The sequence below is a fragment of the Strigops habroptila genome, chromosome Z (assembly GCF_004027225.2).
Source record: "Strigops habroptila isolate Jane chromosome Z, bStrHab1.2.pri, whole genome shotgun sequence".
Classification (NCBI taxonomy): Eukaryota; Metazoa; Chordata; class Aves; order Psittaciformes; family Psittacidae; genus Strigops; species Strigops habroptila.
Genome location: NC_044302.2, coordinates 63510646 through 63532360, shown reverse-complemented (window position 1 = coordinate 63532360; position 21715 = coordinate 63510646). Strand labels below are relative to the sequence as shown.

General features: G+C 39.8%; 1 protein-coding gene across 4 annotated transcripts in view; it reads right to left on the bottom strand.

Annotated features, from left to right (window-relative positions):
- Positions 1–6850: 6850 nt before the first annotated feature.
- SMC5 (structural maintenance of chromosomes 5) overlaps positions 6851–21715 on the bottom strand; it is a 45293-nt gene continuing 30428 nt past the window's right edge. For all 4 annotated transcript variants that reach the window (XM_030512365.1, XM_030512366.1, XM_030512367.1 and 1 more), the window contains 7 exons: positions 16878–17003; positions 16102–16197; positions 15601–15705; positions 15270–15389; positions 11764–11943; positions 11575–11670; positions 6851–8737 (listed from right to left, as the gene is read on the bottom strand). In XM_030512365.1, coding sequence (XP_030368225.1) covers positions 8597–8737; positions 11575–11670; positions 11764–11943; positions 15270–15389; positions 15601–15705; positions 16102–16197; positions 16878–17003 — 864 coding nt within the window. In that variant the 3' untranslated portion in view covers positions 6851–8596. The remainder of the gene's footprint in view (positions 8738–11574; positions 11671–11763; positions 11944–15269; positions 15390–15600; positions 15706–16101; positions 16198–16877; positions 17004–21715) is intronic.

Here is a 21715-nt window from a genome sequence, read left to right as displayed (position 1 = left end):
AAGGACTGAACAGGCTGGGGGGGGGGGCGGGGAATGTGTCATCGTGTGTGACAAGATCCTGTTTCTGAAAAAAGCCTTGCTAAACGGTAACCCATTTGCTGTAACGTTTGCTGTATTTCAGCGTTGGACAGACGGGATTAATGCAATTCATCAACCACTAACAGAATACATGGGGATAATCAGGTTTGGAGATTTCATTTTCTTGTTTTCTTCATTCGGGGGCTCTGGGGTTTTTCTTTTAGTAAAAGCAGACAATGGCTCTAACACACAAAACAAACTGTGGGCTAGTTCTTTGCATCCTGAAGATTAAGTTTTGAAGAGTGTTGCAAGTGTCGGGAAAGAAAAGGAAAATGAGGTTCTCTAATACTGTATGTGCTTGTACTACTTTGGAAGTGCTTGATAGTGCTGAAGTTAGAACAGCTTCTCTCTTTGGTTAAGAAAGCCCATCACTGTAGAGAGCTCATGGCTTTAAAGGTACAGCTATACAACATACTTCTTTCTTCAACAGTTTTTCATGACCTGTATTACAGATCTGTTTTCAGTTTGCAGAGGGACTTAGCCCAGCACACACCAGACTGAACACGTAACTTCAAAACGCTGTTTTACAGACTGGCGATCTGTAACACTGTAAAATACCAACTTCCAACAGTTTAATCAGTTTTATTTTTGTACAGTATTCGTATCCTTTATAAGTTATTTTGCTGTCCTGTTTTGTAAATCACATGAAATTGTAAAAAAAAGAAAAGGAAAAAAAAAAGTAGGCGTAGATGTTTTTGTACATATGTGTATATATATTGTCCAAATAAAGAAAAAGGAATAAAAAACCCAAACATGTCGTTTTGAATAATTGGAGTCAAGCAGTGGTCACGTAAACCAGTATGAGCAATTATGAAAAAAGTACTGCTGCACACGATGAAATCCATGAGTTGAGGAGAGAATTAACCAGCTTCAAAGGTCTTGATGTGCCTGGTCACTGTTTAGCTTGTTCCTCTGCTCTTCCCAGGTGTTTTCACAGGTATTCCTTCTCTGCTACTGCAGGGAGGCAGAGACACAACTTGCACTGGTGGAAGGTGTCCCCTCGCCAGCACACTCCAGGAAGTCCCCGTCCCATTGCTCAGTGGCTTTTGAGCTCAGACAGGCGCTGTCCCTCACACCATGCACCTGCTCCACGAGCCAACAATGCTTTAGCCTGCACAGCCACGCTGCTGCCTTGAGATTTCCGTGCGTTGGAGGGGTTCCTGCTGTAAGGAATAACAAACCACCTGCTCAGCCGCTGAAGGAGGGGAAGGCAAGGAACGCTGTGCCAAGAAGCTTGAAAAGCTCACTGACATTTGTGGTCGCTGACATTATGTTTGCTAAAAACAACTACGTACACAATCTAACTTAACCCAGTATGTGGGAACAGTGCTAGAGTGTGACTGCAAGGCGGGACCCTGGGCCCAGGGGAACATGTAACCCTCCAGTAACACAGGCAGAGACAGAGGGGAAGAAGCATGCCATCTGCATCTGGAACAAAACTGGTAGGCAGCCTCCAGGTTTGACTGGATGCTGAGGAGGAGTTTTCTGTCCTCAAGTTGGGTGGCCAAAGGACAGATAAATACATTCACCATAGGGTTTTCTGGTTTTTAACTTGTCATGGATTTTAGGAATAAGGCACACAAGGCTGTGTCATTGGCCTTATTCCCCTGCCATCCCATCATAAAGGACTTGCCATAAAGTTATTTTCTTCACCTTAAACCCTTTAATGTTTGTCTTTAATGATGCAATTGGAACAGTTACCAAAATCTTGCTAGTGGAGAGAAGGCCTTAGCCTTAGGAGATGTTTCAAGCCACTGAGGTCTAATGCACTACAGAAAAGTCTTGCCAGGAGTGATGTAACTTTTGTCTGGAATAGCTATGACATGCAAAGACTGGGTGCACCCATGTAGATGCCATCAGACTTCAGCAGTGGCATGGGGAGGTATGACCCTCAACACAGACCAACTGCTGCAGAGAGCACAGTTTCTACAAGATGAATTTTAATTTCTCCTCTCTGCTAAGGATGGAAGAAAGGAAATGTGCCATAAAATGCCATAAAAGTCCAGTTACATGCCTGCAGAGTGGTGTCTACTTCATGAGCATACTGATTTCTGTGCTTGAACTGCATACACACTGAAGGCTGTACCACTTTAATTGTATTGGCATCAAACCAGTACATTTTATACAGCAAAATGTATTTTAACTACTACAAAAGTTCTCACCAAAAAAAAAAAAAAAAGTCCTTTATGAACAGCACAATTGGATTCAGAAGCAAATATGAAGCTGATCCAGGTTCTTCAGCCGGAAAGAAAACTGTAACATCTGTGGCTTTTCACCTGAACAGACCTTTAAGCATCACTGCAGCAGCTGCACAGCGTGCTGGTGGTGTCTGAGAGCAAGTCCCTTTGCGCTCCTTGTGCTGGTCATCTGTTTTGGATTTACTCTGCATTTGTAATTCTTCAGGAAAACCAACAACAAAACCAAACCAACAACCCCCCAACCAAACCAAACCAAACCAAACCAAACAAATAACTAAAAACCCCTTTGTTGTCCATGAAAAAGCTATTACATGACCCAAACACAGGAGAACCATTGTTAGTGGATTGCAGTCAAGATTGAGCAGCATAATGTTCATGGTCTACATCTTTGGTTACAAACTGGGGAAGGGGGAATCTGAGACTTTTCTCCTTTAAATTATGTGATCCCAATTACCTTAAAGCATATATTTGCTTTAAACCACCCTTGTTGCATGTTGTCTGTGCCATCTTCTGCTCTCTGTTCTTTCCAAGGCTCCTTGGTATCTTCTACCACCATCCTCCCAGTTATATCATCTATTCTCCCCTTCTTACTTCTAGCAAAACCAGCTTTGTCTGCTACTATGCATGGTTCCTTATCCCCAACAAAGTGAATTTTGTCATTCCTTTCCAGCTTACTTACCATGTTCTTATCTCCATGTTTCCCAAAGAGGTTGTTGGCCTGTGAGCATATGCCTTGCTCTTCTACAAATGCACACTTGCTACATTTGCCAAGACTTCACGTAGCTCCAGGTACGTAATTGACATAAACCATTTGCAATACTAAGCTCCAGCTAACAACATGCACAGTGTTATGTTTTGAGAGTAACATAAACCATAGTTGTGGGTTAATGCCAGGCAGCAGCTCAGCCCTAGGCAGCCACTCGCTCACTCTCCTGCAGTGGAATGGGTCAGAGAGTAAAAAGTGAGAACACTCCTGGGTTGAGATAAAGGTTAATATGCAAAGCAAAAGCCATGTGCACAACCAAGGTGAAATAAGGAATTCATTCACTACTTCCCATGGGCAGGCAGGTATTCAGGCATGTCTCCAGAAAAGCAGGACTCCACCACACAGACTGGCTACTTGGGAAGACATAACTACAAATGTGCTTCCTTCCTTCTTCTTCCCCCAGCTTTTACTGCTGAGCACGACATCATGTGGTACGGGATATTGCTTTGGTTGCTTGGAGTCAGCTGTGCACCCCCTGAGCTTCTTGTAAACTTCTTGTGCAGGTAGGGCAGCATGAGGAACAGCAAAGGCCTTGGTGCTGTGCAAGCACTGCTCACCAGTGGCTAAACATCCCTAGTTTACCAACAGTGTTCTGGTCAGAAACCCAAAACACAGCTCCAAAGAAGCTGTTGTGAAGAAAATTAACACTAATCCAGGGAAAACCAGTACAACTGTCAAAAAACATTGGTTTAGGGGGGCATTAGGTCAACAGAAGGAAGACTGAACAGGTGGGGTTTTACTTCAAGAGCAACCAGGGAGCAGAAGAGGAGTGGAGAAAAGCTGGTGCAATGTGGTGGCAAGCGCAGAGAAGGGAACTGCTGGCAGGGGATTGCGCCATTGCAAAAGAGCTGAGCCACAGGAGGGTAAGCTGCGATAGTGCAGGTTATCACCTCTATCGCCTTCCGCCTTGGCTGTTCCTACTGGCCTTTATTTTCCTACATTTTTCCTGCTGGCTTTCAATGGTGCCACAGTGCTGCCTGAAAAGCTTTCCATGGCTAAACACACCTGGTCCTGCACTAATCTGCTTTCTCCGTTTAATGTCAAGACTTTTCAATGGCTTAGCCATTGAAAAGTTAGCACCGAAATAAAATGAAATACAGTAACTACTACATCTGCATACAAAACACTGCCCTTCATCCACACTGTCCTAATATGCAAAGGGCAGCTGGATCAACGAGCGGTGCAGGAGAAGCATGGCTCTTGGCAAGCCTAGCCTGTGAGTGCAACAGCAGACAAACATTCCTGCGATTTTCATCCTGGGGCAGGGGGAGGATTTTTCTTGGAGCAGAGGTGGATTTAAATCCCCTCCCCATCTCCTTCCTCTCCAAATTATGATGTAGTAAAACCTGGTTTTATCCTTAATTATCAAGGTACTGGGGGAAAAAAATGCTCCTGTAACAAAAATTTCTAGGAAAAATTGTTTTGGACATTGTGTTTCAGTGAGTCAGAACTGAAGAGAGTAATTCTGGCTCAGAGCTATTTAAAGTGAAGCTGCAGTGCCAAGGTTTCCCCTGCTTCCCATGATGTAGCTCTCCTGTCAGACACCTCCCATCAGATATTGTGCAAATCAAAGCTGAAGAAACTACTGTGCACCTTTCAAGAAGCAGGCCAAATAGATACAAGAGAGGAAAGGGAAATTATCACCAAAACAACTTCCATAAAATTACAATCTATCTGTAGAGTTACTAGGTATTGCCGAACCAATAGAGCCCTTCACTTTGGTGTGGTGCTCCCTGCCCAGCACAGGTGGTGTTGAAGGCTGTGTACTGCAGGGACAAGAGCAAGAATCATGCACTGTGTGTGACCAGCCAACCCCTGGGGACAGCCACAGGACCCCTGCCCAGCTCAGCAGACACTGAGCATCTTGAATTACAGACCTCTTCACATTTCCTTCCCTTCCTCAGGTAAACCCTGATACCCAAAGCCTAAGCATGGACAGCACAGACAGTGCCAAACATCTTAAATGTTATGCACGTATTTGTGAAACAGAATGAAAAATTCCACATCTTACTCATCTGTTTGCTCTAACACTTGCTCTCAAGAAGACACTATGGAATGGCATGGGAATTGGGCAAGGAAGGTGAAAATTAAGGCCTTTTAGAAGGAGATGTTCAGAAAACTAAGAGGCCTTGCTAAGGGAACAAGCAGGTAACTGCAGGCTCATACAAGAAACCCAAGTCAGTTTCCATTATCCATGGCATAGTGTTTGAAGATGGTTCAGAAGCTTCTAGAAAGGAAGAATGAGCCAGAGAGTTAAGTAACAAAAGAGAGGGCACCCTGGCACGAACCACACAGAAAAGCTTCCAGTAGTGTTAACTCTAAGTCAAATTTGCTGTCAGGCCTGGAAGCAGGTGCCTGTCCTGGCCCCTAAAGAGCATCTACCATGCTTCTCAGTAAGCATCCTGCAACGCAGACCAGCTCCATGTGTCTCATCATCTCTCTCAAACTCCAAAGCCTGCAGAATAGATGTTCCCAGCCAGCAACAGCTTTGACAGGCCTCATCTATTTTTTTTTTCCGATAAAAGCCTAAGCTTCACGTAAGCATGTGAAAAGCACTGCAGTTGTGCAAGGGTCCCTCTTCGTTCTAGTCTGCCGTTTCATCTGACTACAAATCCAACTAACAATAACACACATGCACGAGTGCCATTTATAGTCACAAAATACAGTAAAAGGTGATTTATAACTGCTTTTCAGTATTTGATTTCTCAAGATCTTTTTATTTCTCACAGTAAGTCACAATTTCCATGCTGCTTCTCTCTGTCTCAATACATGAGCAGACACAGATGTTTGTCAGAACTGCAGATGGCGATGGAAGAGGATCTTTGCCAGTCTTTAGTTGGTCTAAACAACAGGGAAAAGTACCTATTTTTGGAGAAAGCTCAATTTATGCTTCAGCTGTCAGGACTATTTGAGGTCTTTCCACTTCTGCATTTTTGAGAGGTCCTGTCTAGTCATTGGATCCTACATGTATATTTAACCTAAGCTCCCACTCACCCCCGCTCCTCAAAGTTATACTGAAATTAACTCCACATGTTTTTATAGCAAGATTCCCTGAGGAGTTGAATAGCAGTAGCAAAGCATGAGGAACAGCAAGAAAGCTGGCAGCTTGGAAGGGCACTGTATGCAGGTAAGGAGTGAAAAGTAACGCTGTAGCTGCACTAAGTGACTCTGTGGATTTTCATGGTCGAATATACTACCCAGTTGAAGAGACTTCCTCTGAAGCCAGAAGGTCTCTGTATGTGGATGGGATGCATCTGTCACACGAATTAGCAGGTTACTAACGGGAACATGGTATGGGAGGTTACAGTCATGTTGTATAGCCCACACGTAAATAGCAAGGGCTGCTTTCATACACAAAGTTGGTTTTACAGTTCGTTAAGGGCTTTAGCTAGCAGAGCTGCTGGACAGTGAAGCTCTGTTGTTCACTAACATGACAGTGGCAGTTTTGCAGCTTACTACACTTTCTGGGGTAAGTTAATGTGAATTACAGTGTCATACTAAGATTGTAGCCAGATACACCAAAATCAGGACCTCTGGTCAATAGATGAAGTACCTCTCAGGAAAAAGCAAACACCCACAAGCCCGTCATCCTCTTCACTTATGCAGTATGTCAGGCATGCATCCAGAAGACAATTTCTGGGACAGGATCTGAAGTGCCATCCTCTTGAAATAAGTCAGACTTACATGTCTCAGTCTGAAACATGAGAAAGGAACTGAACTCTGAAGAAATCCCATGAAGTTCTAAGATGACAGCATTAAGAACAGATAGTGCTGTCTTGCCATAGAAAAAATGAGTCCTAACACATGGTCATGTAAGTAGTTTCACTTATTTAGACACTGAAAACAAATTACACTTTTCATACAGTGATCCTCAGAGACTAAACAGAATGTCTGTATTTTCATTCAATTAAAAAAAAACCCAAAACGATCCAAAACCAAAATCACCTTAAAAGTTCAGGGTTAGGAGAAGCCACGTATTCTGAAGATGAAAGAACACATTTAAAATCCCGATCTTGCAATACAGCGAACAGATAGGCTTGTAGCCTAAATTAACTTGAGGATACTCTGCTGGCCCACTCAATCCCTGGACTACAGCCCAAGTTTGCACACTCTTTTAGTTCTTCTGTCAAACATTTGTGTGTGGACACTAATCCTCATGGAACTTACTGCAGGAACTCATTTCACAGACAGTGCTCCATTGATCAACAGTGGTCTGCAACAGAAGAATGTGTAGTTCTCTACTCCCTTAACGCACATCTATTCAGACCAAGAATTGCAGTACTTAACTTTCAATATCCAAAACCTTCTAGATCCTAGCTTATATTTTACAGAGGGGCTATTTTGTTTCTCTCATTCTAATGTAAAAAGCCTGACGTATCAATTCCACTGGCAAAGTTCATTGACAGGTTGCTGTTCAGAAAACTCCCACTCAAAATGAAGCAGCCACCAGATTTTGGATAAAGTTCTACCGAAGGCTGTTTCCCCTGGTGAAAACAAGGATGCTGCATATTTTCAGACGGTGTCCTGGGACTCAATCCTTTTTTTCATACATTTCACATACCAATTGTAGTTTCCATTTCTTTAAAAATCATACGCTTCACAATTTGGTATTAAGCATTGTGGGGTTTTTTTGGTATTCAGCATTCTTCGATAATATCTACTTTCAAATGCTTAACAATGGCCAAAACTCCACTAATGAATTTTATGGCTATCTGCTGAAAAGCCATTGCATATACAACCACTCCAATGCAGCTGAACCTTTGTAAAAAGCCTCCTGGTTTTAACTTACATGTGAAATCAGCAGGACTATTTTCTCCATCTGTCATCAAAAACATATGAAGTTTTACTTTATAAATGCAACAAAAAAGTTACATATTGCCTAGTTTTACTTCTGCAAGTTAACCAGCTCATTGCTTCAAAAATGCCTGGCTTTTTGTCAATCTCCTTGCTGAGAGAGATGTGGAAGAAAAATAAAGACCTTACCCTTCCAGGAATACAAAATGGAGTATTAGTGCAAAAATAATAAATAACAATAATATAGCAGATTACTCTAAAAATAATACATTCTTTATATTAACTTCAGGTATGTTTTCACAAAACAAAAATCAATACACATCTATTTACAAATCATTATCTTCCTACAAATAATGTTCTTCATTCAAAGTTTCTATTTCAATAGGAAAATTTTAGAGAATATACTTTACTGTGTTAAGGAAACACTATTATCAAAACCTCTAAAAATTAACTGTACTTCTGATGCTACATTACTGATAAAAGAGCAAAATACAAGAAACTTCCTTTTTATTTAAAACTATTATTGAGAAAAAGTAGGTTCTTTGGAAAAAGAGGCCACTACGACACATTTTGGGGAAAAAGTTATGTACTTCAAATCTGTTACACAAGTTCTAAGAATCAGAGTTCTTAATCAGTTCTTTGCAGTTCTCATCTTTCACAATATCTGAAGTCTTGAAAGCCAGATGTTCCAAAAAGTTCTACAAAACCAGAATACATTTATATATATATCTCTCTATATATATTTATATGTATATCTGCATCACTGTTTATCTACCCTTCCAAGTCGCCGCCGCCGCCTACGGAAAGACTTTAAGTTCCATCTGACTGACTCCAACATAAAAGGTCCATTGTAGACAAACAACACCGTCATCTTGTCATTGTAAGTGAGATTCTGCAGGAGCTGGTGAAAACACAAAAAACAAAGTCAAAATAACTAATGTCAAAATGTTCCATGTTACTTAAAAAAGGTGAAGGAGGTCTACATAAAGCCTTAGAGCTCAAAGGATCAGTACAGCAGGATTATAGCTTTTCTGACAGATGACACACATTTGTTCCTAGAAATGCCCCAAATGAGTCCAGTCGTTCTTCATGCCATTTCAATACTTCACTGTTCTTACTGCAGAAAAATTTTGGTATCTAAAAACCTTTGTACCTGTTCCTTCGTGTGCAAATGAAATCATTACTTTTTTTGCCACATCCACAATAGGCAGAGAATATTAGCCGTTTTTTCCAGGACAGGGCAGGGCAGCATGTAGAGCTACTTGGGCACAATTCTCTCTCTTCAGCCTTGTGCTCCTCTAAACTAAGCAATTTCCACTAGTGGAAAACCAAAACTTCCAAAATTTCTCAAAGTTGCACTGCTGTCTTCTGGAATCTTGCTGTCTTCTGGAGTAACTCCAGCCACTGCACTACTTCTCTGATAAATAACAGCCAAAACTAGACACTTACCGTAGTCTAGATCTCATCAGGCACAAGCCCAACAGACTTTTCAGGCGAAGCGTAGGGTTATCTGCAGTGCTCAGGATGACTTTCAGGAATCGTCTTGCAATTAACGCTCAGCTTGTTATCCACAGTAACTTCTCTCATGTCATTTAGGCACATATGCCTTAGAACTAATGCTGTTGTTGATTTTTTCCACTCAAATACCAAATTATTTGCTTGTCTGCTCTAAAATGCATTCCGTTTTCAAAATACAGTTACCTCACCTCAGATTGTTTTGAATTCTAATTTTGCTCTACCGCAAAGAAGCATTCATGGTTATTTGCATGTCTAATATATGTAATCTGTTTCAGCATAGATTGGTACTAAAAATACTGATTTTCAAACCCACGACTCACTCCTAAGGAACACAATCAGTTCATCTACTCATTCTGACAGTAAATAACTATTCAGAATACAATTTTCTTAATCAACTCTACTGCATATTAAATCTATACCTCTTCCACTCTGTAGCTTGCTTAAAAATATAGCTGGGGTAAGTGTCGACATACTGAACAAAACCACAATAACACTTTTCCCTGTATCCACTGGATACATACACAGAATTTAGCTTAGTGTGACAATTTGTCATGCTTTCTAGTGTGTGATGACATACAGCATAGGCTTAGGAACTGCAGGTAAGCCACTCAAAGAGCAGAGTCTGGCTTTCTCCTCAGTCTGCTCTGTACAGCCTTGTAATTATCCTCTGATGCAGCCCACTCAAACTATCTCATCAGCTAAAACCCTTACATGAAGTGCTATCTCAATAATGTTCTTCGTGGTAGGCCATTACAACTTCATCATATTAACTGTGGTGACCACTGACTTGCAGAAGAGGGAAGGAGGGAGAGGAAAGAAGAAATACAAATACCTTCAGCCACCTCTTCATAAATGCATCTCCTGCTGCTGATAGTAATGCAACACATTCCTTGATCTTCCTCTTACCATATGTTAAACGGATTTTTTTTTTTAAGCCTCTGAATTTTTTTACTTCTGCTTTCTCAGTTTTACTCTGATCTTTCCAGTTCGCTCTTCACCTTCAATTTTCCCCCTCCTCTACTCAGCAATTTGACAACGAGCACAACTTTTAAAACAGACTCTTAACCCTAGTCAGTCATGTTCTACAGTGCTTATATGTGGGAAGCATTACAGTTAGTAGAGCTATTCCTATCCCATTAATATCCAAACCACTCTCTTATTTCTCAAAGTAGGAGAGAGCACAGAAAAGCAGATCCAATAAGGACAGAAATAGCAAGATGACAAAAGGGAACAAATAACACACAGAACGAGAAAGAAGTAATATGGACAGGAAATGACCAAACTGCGTGGAGGTAAGTATACTCCAAGATGGAAAGGAACAAAAAGCATCACCTTCCTCCCACTTTCAGTCAGGTACATGCTGCAGGAGGCTTTTCTCAGGTCCTTCAACTGCTGTTTACAGATAAGAATAGCATGTACCAGCCAGATTTTCTAAGATACAGTGAAGTACAGGATGCAGGAGAATTGGTATCTTGATAAAAAGCATACAGCCCATTACTGAATGCTGCCTCCTTGGTGTACAAGCAACCTTTACTGGTTCAATCTGAGTTGGGTCAAGTTGAACTTAACATTAGCCTCCATTAAAGCTGCAGGTGAACAGTCACCCTACTTATTAGTCCTCTTAAGCCACAGCATCACACTACTGCATCATCTAGCAAGCCAATTATATATATTTAATTTATTTTAACAGAAGAGCACAATTGGGCCCTGGTCAGTCTTGACTGAAAAGTCCTCTTCAAGCCACTCTCCACAGAGCATACCACTGACCTTTTCTGAGCTTGTAAGTTTCAGATTATTACTTGAATAGTTTTTCTCCATTAATGTGTGACTTCCCTAGTTCTTTCGATGTCAGCAGCACTAGACTGTTCCAATATCATTATCTGACTTGTTTGGAAGCTGGTCTTTGCTACAATCCCAATTCTGTGTGAGCTAGAGGCATTACATTTGACAGCCTTGTAACATGCTACCCTGTCCACTGGTGGCTACCTTCTGATACTTACACAGAGGCCACAATTCCATAATGTGTTTATGATCAGGTTAGCCTTGGTGTAAGTTGTCTGAATTCTTGCCAGGACTGTCCTTAAAATGGACAAATTCCCTTACAGTTAACTTTTAATATGAAGTTCTTCAGTAAAACAGAGGTTTTGCATTGTTTATAGGGATGATATAACACAAAACTCAACTCTCCTACATATTAAGCTTTCATTTTCTGCCACGCACCTTTGGTGTAATAAAGAAGTACTGAGACGTGCTTTCTTTACAAGCAGTTTTCACAACCATTTCAAAAACTCTTCTCTCATTTATTGGATCCATTCCCTAAAAAAAGAAAAAAAAAAAAAAGTCTGCTCTCTCCACTATGTTATAAGCATCTGTACAGTAAGAGGTAGATACTGCACTATTGATCCTCACCTGATTTATTTCATCTACAACCCTGAATGGACACCTGTTGAGTTCCTGTAGAGCCATCAGGTACAACATAGTGGAAACACTCTTCTCACCTCCACTCTGATGATATGGAGTCAATTCATGAAGTTCAGTGCTACTGTGGAATTTGACTCTAATGCGAATTCCATACTTGTCGTACTCCTCCTATAAAAACCAATACCCGTTAAACTCAGTTTCTTGTACTACAACTTATTTGATAATGACATGCAAATTGAATGAAATTTATGTCAAATGTTCTACAGGGGTCTATGAACTAGTCAAGTTCAACTTAGTGTCAATATATTAATTTGGTTTCATGTATTTTCCTTAACTCTGATCTGTTCTTCTTAGATAGAGAATTTTCAACAGCACTCTCTCCCTGTGACAGTGATTTGCTAATTTCTAATCCCTGGTAAGGAAGACTTAATATGAAGAACAGTGACAAGAAGAAAAATTCTTGGCTAGAAAAAGGACAAAGCAATACCCCTATAAATTCATTGGAAAAATACATTAGGGTACATGATCCTATCAACTTGAATAGTGGGGTGATGGGGGTGGTGTTGTGTGTGTGTAGGTTAAAATCCCATCCGAACCTCTTAAAGTGCAAGCAGTCTAATTAAATCCTTCACTTTTCCTCCACTAGTAGATTGAGATACAAAACCCATACAAAATCCACCATGACAGGAATTTCACTTTCATGCTCAGTCAGGAAAACCACACATGGATTCCAACCCTGGCCTTTTCTTTTTAACAGAAAACTAACATTTATCAGCAGTCTTAGTCAATGATGCACAGGTGTGGGGATAATCCATGTGGTTCAAAAGACAACCCACGCAAGGAAATACACTCATGATTCGAGGACGAAATCTTTCAAGTACTTGTCGGTATTTCTGAAGTTCAGGTAAATTCAGTGCAGGAATGGGAATGCAATCCCGAGTGCTGAAAACTCATACTGACTGCTTACCATTTCATCTACATAGGATGCAATCTTTATATGCACCTATCAAGTTAATGAGACCTACAGGAAAGATTCAAAAGTTCCACAAATATGAGTTCCAAGAGGTCTACCTATATTCACTGTGGATATAGATATATATTTCCTGCACTTGGAGGTAATTGACTCATGTTCTTTTGGTAACGCAGTTGTAATACCTACAGTAGAAGAAATGAGCGGAGGTGGTTCCCGATGGTTACTCTTGGAATACTAGATTCAGAAAGGACAGTCCTGACAAACATTGAGAAGCCCATCCCACAGAAGCTGGCACATTCCAGTTTGATTCAGATTGCCACATTCTGATCACAGTCATCAATAGGCATATGAACCTGGGTGACCTGGCAGAGCTGAGTCATTGTAGGGCTGGGTTTTATGAAGAACAGGTCTAAAATGGTCTTCTACTTACCATGAAGTAAGTCAGTCATATCTTAAATGATTTAAAACTGCTTTAAAGAACTTCAAGGCTGTAGGAATAATTTTCAGCTTCTTTGATACCTTCAGGTCTTGCTTTGGGATGAGTAATGTACATACCAGACAGCATCCAACATTGGAGAGGATCTATTAAATCCTCTCAGATGAGCTCATCAGCTAAATCAGAAAAGCAAGCCACCTTTTGGTGTTTTACTATACCTGCAGGCAGACAAACATCCTCAGGACTGGAAAATGTAAGGTCTGATACTGGTATTTACTTTCATGTACTACAAACCTCTGGTGCTTCTGGTGTACTAGGGTTACAGAAACATGGAACTGTGAATCCTTGAGGGACATCACACAACAACTTCATGTAAGGAGAAATAAAATACTGGACCCACGGCCTCTGTAGGCCCACTGGATTTTCAGCTGCATTGGCACTGATTGAAACTGGGCTTGGAGAAGTGTACAAGGTACAGGCTAGCAAAACCTCCAGTAAAGAAGATCCACCCTCCGGCACAGCTGTAATGGCATTAGAAAGTAAGGCCTTTCTCGCCAGACTACTGGGAGTGCCAGTTCATGTAACTCACAGATATTCCAGGATCTGTCAAGAATGACATTTAAAACTCCCTGTGGGGAATTGAGGAAGGTGAGGGTTATTACTCTGAATTACTCTGAATAACACTACCAAGTGCTACCAGGAAAGTCAGAACATTCACTAAAGTTTCTGCTATGAAGTCAAGGAAGAACCTAGCGAAGTGCTTCACACAGTAGGTACTATCTATCACCAAAGACATCATCAGATCTCAAGGTTCCTGCAGAACAGGCTAACAGAGGCTTGAACTTCAGTGTCACAAGACTATTTCTAATAAAGATGCCTCAAGCATCTCACTTCATATTTACAGATCAGGGCAAAAGAACCATCTGCAGAGAAGAAGGATAAGGAAGGAATCCAAGCTCTAGAACAGATTATCCACCCCTCTGTATTATAAGCATTGATCCGCTGAGGAAAGTTTTAGACATTGGCACAGTACCACTAACTCTCTTAAAATATTTGTGACATCTTTGCAAGAGAAAAGCAAAACTTTCCAAAGAAGATATTCAGAATGACAGTCCAGACTCCCTTTGCTTTTAAACTGCTTTGTCATTTTCCTGTGTACCCTCTCCCAGCTTACTTTTACACAGAAGATGATATTGGTGTGATGCGGATCCGACTCTCTAGCTAACTACCAAAAGAACTGAAAAGTCCACGTTTTAATGTCTTACTGTTTCATAATACTAGTTTCTATGTAAACATTTTTATGCAGTTCATGTAAAGAGCCTTGTCAGTCACTCACTGTTCTGCCTCCAATAATAACTATCACTTCAAAAATTTTAAGAAAAGCTGCTCAAGTAATTTACAACAGCAAAAAAATGTTAAAGTGTCAACTTTCACTGTTCTGGAGTCTATGCATTGCATACGAGAGTCTTAAAATCGTCATTACAGAGATCAATTTAAAACAAAACACCCTATTTCTCTTCAGTCCACTGCTCTGAATATTTCACCCCAAGGTACTGCAGATGCTTTAAACTCCTTACCAGAGGTAAACCATGCCTATAAATGCTACTGAGGGCATAACAGGCTACTCTGCTCTGGTGATACCCCACCTGGAGCACTGTGTCCAGCTCTGGAGCCCCCAGTAGAGGAAAGATATGGACCTGTTGGAAAGGCTCCAGAGGAAGGCACAAAAATGATCGGCGGGATGGAGCACCTCTCCTGTAAGGAAAGGCTGTGAGAGTTGGGGTTGTTCAGCCTGAAGAGAAGACGCCAGGGAGACCTTATTGAGGCATTTCAGTTCTTAAAAGGGGCCTATGAAAAGATGGGGAGAGACTCTTGCAGCAGAGCCTGCTGCAATAGGCCAAGGGGTGATGGTTTTAAGCTAAAAGATGGGAGATTCAGATTGGATGTGGAGAGAAAATTCTTTACAATGAGGGCAGTAAAGTACTGGCACCGGCTGCCAAGAGAGGTGGTGGATGCGCCATCCCTGGAGACATTCAAGGCATGAAAATGTGAATGTTATTCTTCCATATGAAAAATAAATCATACCTCATTTTCCACATGAAGATCAACTTCACCAACACATTGCATAGCACTGAAGAAGTTACTGAACTTCTCATTAATCTGCTCAATCAGCTTTTTCAAAGGATTCAGCCACCTTTCTTTGACCTAGAAGTATATATATCCATATAAAACAATTTTTAATAACTGAATTTTCATTTAGAGATAGCATTTAAATTAAAAAAAAAAAAATCATAATTAGAGAAGCTAACATCTCAGTTTATACTTAAAGACTACTTGGAATGTTACCCTTTATTTCTGTACATACATTCTATTCAAACAGACATACTGATACATAAGTGATAATTTCAGCCATTACCTGTGAAATGTTTTGCCTATAGTTGTCCAATTCTTTTTTCTTTTCCTCTAGATATACTGTCAGCTGCTCTATTTCTTGTGTCTGCTTAACATATTCTTCAACAACCTGCCAAAATAAAAAACCCCAAGCAGTCAACAAAATGTTTGCCAATTCTAACCTTGACTGTAAAAATATCACACTACACTGATTCAATTCAGCACCATTATAGATTATTGCACTGCACACTGAACAAGATGCATTTCTAGCTTTAAAGCAAAGAAACTGTAAAGCATTGCTTCTTTCAGGTTACTGCAACTTTTTTTTTTTTTTAAAAGGCACAGAACACACTGTTCTTTTGGAAGAACCTACTTAAAATTCTAATAGATGCAGAATCTGGCATTTACAGCACATTGTTCCTGCTGTCTAGCTTATTATACCAAGAGATCTAACACAGAGTGGGAAGCAAGTACAATATGGGTGGAGGGGGAGGAAGGGAGAGCACAGAGAAAGCAGTGAACATACCGAAGCAGTCAGGCCCGTGAAACAGGAGGCCCTAGTTTTCTCTTCATTCAGGAAAGCATCAATTTCCTCCAACGTGGCCGGAAGAGTCTGAAAAGCCTACAAGAGAGAGCATGCGTTACACAGCAATGCTAATGAAGAATTCAATTTTGCTAAAAAGAAATTGAATAAGCCATAAAATAGTCTATTAGTTTTAATTAGGATGTCACACATTCAAAATTTCTCATAGCAAGATTCCCTCACAAACTGTTCTGGACACAGAAAGGCGGCTTGAACTGCTACTATGTTACAGATACACAATTAATTGCTCCTTAGCTGCCTACCCTGTGCAGGTACAGATGCTGGCAGATTTGGTATACAACAGTGGCTATGCTAGTTAAGCCATGCAAATACTTCTAGAGGCTGGGAAGGCCTCCAGGTAAGAAAGTGGGCCCAGACTTCAGTTCTCTTGTGTTGCTCCATTAGAGCAAGAACCTAGAAAAATATGGCCTCTAATTATTTGTGTGAACACAAGACTATGGATTTTAATTGAAATTTCAGATCAAATTTTCTCTCCCCTGTGCACAGAATAAAGTGATAGTCAGAAGATATCTGAGCACTATTTAAAGGTGCTTTAAAAGGGTAAGTGACAATATACGAATCAAAACTAACAGAAGTACGCATGATCCTTTACTGGTAGCCTTCTAATATGAAGACGTAATATTCTTGGCTGGAGAAGTAAGAATAGCGTACAATGTCCAAAATTTAAAAGGTATGTGGAGATTTTGTTTTGTACATACAGTTTGAAATTCTTTTGGAAGATGTTCATCCGGACCCAGTTTGCAGACTTGTTGAGCTTTTTTCAGTAATTCCTTGCAGTTCTCTATGAGAACTCGCTTCCTGTCATCCAGTTCACGAAAACGTTGCTGTCAGAAAAGATAATGAAGATATTAAACCACATTTTTCTACTTTATTATAAATTTCTAGAGGTGACACTAGCACACTGGCAACAAACTTCTAAATCAGAGAATGAAGGTGAAATCAGACTGCTTAAAGATCGAAAATCTGTTTCAACACACAGAACTCATTCTGCCTCTCTGCTTGAAGTCAACAGATGCCAAGGTAGACTGATCAAAAGCATGTTCTTGTAATACAGCCAAATTTGTTTTCTCTCAACTAGACAACTGTGCATGTAGACCCAATATATGTCTCAAAATAGACTGTTATACAGGAAATTCCCTATACACCAGAACACAACTACTGTGAGCCTTATTTTTTATTAGCTCCCATTCAACTGTATTTATCTGCTTGGGAGAACACAGTGGACATGATGTACACTGAAGGATATATATTAGCTGAAATTTTAGAGAGTAAACACCATAATTACACAATCGGAAGTAATTCCTTTGCTGTTTCATATTCCACCTCTGTAATACAGCCAGCAAAATACAAAATGGAAACATACGTAATTTGCAAACTAGTGCTGAAAAGTAAGTAAAAAGCAGGTAGTTTCTGGTTTTCAACAGTGGTCTCAAGGCTAAACTCTTTGGAACTTTCTAGAGGTAAGTGGCCAACCTTGCTCTATGACTTTAATAATACAGTGTTATCACAACAGTAGTTAAAATACAATACACAAAACACAATACCTTCATGAAACACTGAGTTAAAGATTATCTCAAATAAGCAGTATTCAGGCAAAAACCTTGGACAGAAGTATCTCTTCCCCTCTGTGCCAGAAATCTCAATCACTTATCTCCATACACATTATCCCTACTGCAGGTTTGCTGCTTCCAAATGCCAAGCTGGCAGTGCTTGAGAGCAACAGCTTGCTGCTGTCTCCCAGCTCAGGTGAGCACCCAACTGGAGATAGCTGGGAGCTCCAGTCACTTAGAAGTTAAAAAGTGTACATACCAATACATACTAAGATATCGGAACTTTTAATCCAAGTTATTTTACTATACATTTAGTCACTGATTGCACATGCAATCCATCTTTGAAATAGTTACACCACAGGAATACAGAGTTTTCAGAGGTATAAAATTCTAACTCATAAACCATATGCACAACACTTTGCTTCAGAACCTTTTTCTGACAGTTTGGAAAGTTTTGTTATGTTCTTACACTCGGGAGAGCTTTATCTTCCCAATTTTTATTGTTGTGGACTTCAGTTAAATATGGGAGCCCTCCAGTGGCAAAAAAAAAAATCCAAACCTGAAGCGTTCATTTGAAGAGCATACAGTTCGCTCAAGGTTTACTCCACATTTTTAAAATACAGGACACAGACACCAAGAGAAAATCACGTTACTTTCTGACACTTTAATCTTTATTTACTAAATACAACAGACACGGTAGTAACAGATACTATCATGAGTGATCATCCGTGAAGTTCTTACAATCACTTGAGAATTAGGGCTGCTGATCTCTACAGCATGTCTGAACTTAAAACCCCTGTTTTTCCTTTCCTCCACCAAATACTAGGAAATAGATTTTGCATTAGAGGTAAGCATTTCACAATCTTCACAAACTACAACAACACTGTGAAGATATTTTTCTACACTGTGTTGATGTTCTCAGAAGTGAAAAAAAGAAAAAAAAATCAAAATAAAAGCCTTTTTCAGATTCTATACCCCCTCCCTAAGTCTACAGTAGAGAAGGAGGGAAATGTCAGGGCATGGAAGGGCAAGAAGGACTGGCATTAGAGCTATACACATAAAAGAGCAGTAAGTGGAAGATGGCCCTCCTTTTGGTTACAGGCAAGATCTTACATCATTCTGAATTAACACAAATAGAACTGTACAACACAACACTTATGTTCCATTACATATTTGCATATGCCCTATAATGCATTCAATAACATTTTTAGGAACATTTTAGAAAGTTCTAATTTAAAACTGAACTGTATTTCAGATCCCAGAAATTTAAAAACCAACTGGCTTCATCTGAAATGTGTTTGACCTCATGGTAACAAAGGCAAAGGATCCAGTGAAAGACATCATACCCACACTTTTTTCACACAAGAAACATCAATTTATTCTTATGTTTGACCACTCCAGAGCCAAAGTCAACTTTGAATCATCTGAAGTGGGGAATCTCAGCTCACAATTGTACATACAGCTCCCACTTGAAACCCTGCAGAGCTGCACAGAACAAGAGTTCGAGTTTCTCTCTAAACACTGAAAACCTGAAACAGACTCAACATTGAATATGCCTGACCAAGCCCAAGGCAAGCAAAATTCTTCAGGATGTAAAAAGGAAAATGAGTGGGCAGAGAAAAACCTCAGCATTCAACAGGAAAACTGGGAAGCAATAGATATTTGATGTGGTTATGAAGAAAGTACTAGAATAAATACACTGAAAGCTCAACAAGGTAAGTCTCAATTGTCATTCAGCTTTGCCAGCTGATTGTCATGGCCACACACTAAATAATGAAACATAGATAAATATAAACAAAAAAATACACAAGTTTTGATTTCTTCTCCCTCCTATGTATTCAAAAGTGGATGGCAATGTTAAAGTTTCTGTTGATTTCCTTACAGTGACTCAATAAAACAATCTAGTTAAAAAAGCAACTCTAAATAGAACAAGTTACCATTCTGAACAGAGATGCTACCATGAAAAATCATAGCCTAGACAGAGCTTTACATTTGTTTCAACCAACACCATAAGAACCAACTTGGAAAGAGCTTCACCTAGGTACTTCAGGAAAGCTCTGCACTAGTGTGATTACAGCTTCCTGAAACGTCCCTACCGAACAGCAGAAACCAGTTATACTCTATATGCACAAGCAATTGGTATTCTGTTGTGCTCATCAGCACTACAACCGGTTTTGTGCAAAATAAGCTTGTTAAAGAAAATATAGTTACCAGTAGCCAATGTTTTCTCATGAATTTGTTTTTAAACACATGCTTGGTGACAGCATTTAATTATTTGAAGTTTGGTAATTTATCCATACAAAAACAGAATCTGTATTTTCTTAAAACTTGGCTTAAGGAGCAAATGCTGCAATATACATACTGAGTATTAATGCCAATTATTTAAACAAATTCACATCAAACGAACCTGAAAATTAACAAGCTATCAAAGCAAGACAATTAGCAAGGCTCTTTCAAACAACCATCATAAACATGCAGGCAACTGTGCCAATTATCTAATGAGCAGATGGGGCTAACAATCCTTCCTAATGTTCAGTATGGGTCACAAACACAGATTTGCTTCTTAGGTTCACTAAATAAATTAAAAACAAGGAGTTGTTAAAATAACACGAAGGTTCCCACTTGAACTGCAATGATATAATACAAACTCCAGAAATCTGTTGCTGCTAACTTGACTTGTTCAAAACCATGTACTTCTTTTGGCCTTAACCAAAATGGTTAAAAAAACCCACTATAAAGCAACAAACATGCTGCTTTCTCCACAGTATCCCAGTGCCAAGACCTCACAAAAAGAACATATGTGATCTCTTAGATGTACTAAGCGGGGTTTGTGTTTGCTTCAAATCTTAATCAGTATTTACTCAGGTATTATAAAGACTCAAGGCAGCTTGGGAGAGGAAGACCATGAATGAGTGCTAAGCATTAACAAAGCTTCACGGCTTCTTTGGCCAATACCCACCACCCCAATTTTCAATGAAGGCATCACGACCAGTATATGACCTACAAAAATGTCTGATGATTAAATAGAGAATTAATGGTCCCATAATGTAACATTTAGGTTCCAATTTACTTCACTATACAGCTTTTGTACAACATGCTTATTTCTGTTTGGCTTCCTCCTTTTTGCAGGTTTATTTATTTTATAAAAACATGTAGCAGCTGTTTTCAAGACTTCCCTGAAGTGCTGCAATGGCATACTCACAGCAGCTTTCCACTGCTGTAGAAAAAAAAATATCACGGCCAAAGCCACTTAGAAGTTGGACAGAAGGCCCAATTCAAACACACAATTTCAAATAACACTGAATTTGAGATGCAGTTAAGAAATGCAGAGTTTTCCCCATCAAAGTGCATCTCCTAAGGCAGAAAATAAGAAATAAACCACAGAGTGTACAACATCTATAATTCACAGGACAATACAGGAAAGAGAACTTCCAAAAAAAGGGGCTAAAGACTTAATTCAAAGACTCAAAATGCAGTATATGGAGCAGCTTCGGACTTCCATGTACGTGAAAACTTAAGATGCAGTTGAATACTCAGGTAAGGAAAAAACTTACCATCCTGTACTTTGAGTTTTTTCCCCCAGTACACTGAAAGATCGTACTATTACACAAATACAAAAATTGACCAATCCAGGAGATACAACAGCATTCTCTGCTCCTCAAACAGAGCACGTCCGTGGAACCAATTTCTCAGACTTGTCTTTTTCCCTCAACACAACATAGCTTCCTAATATGATCAATATAATGACCATTTACTCTCCTCCCTCTCTCCCCTCCAAAGAAGGCATTTAATTACAGTATGATAAAATGAGCTACGAAAGAAAGGTAAAACACATCTGCCCTACTCTGATACAGTACTTTGTGGTTCATCTTGAGCTTGCACCTCCTGTTTGGGTTGGGGCTACTTGCCTATGACAAACTTGGAAGAAAAATAATACTTCCAAATGACAGCTAGTGTTTTTACGCACACCATGCATTATAATAAAA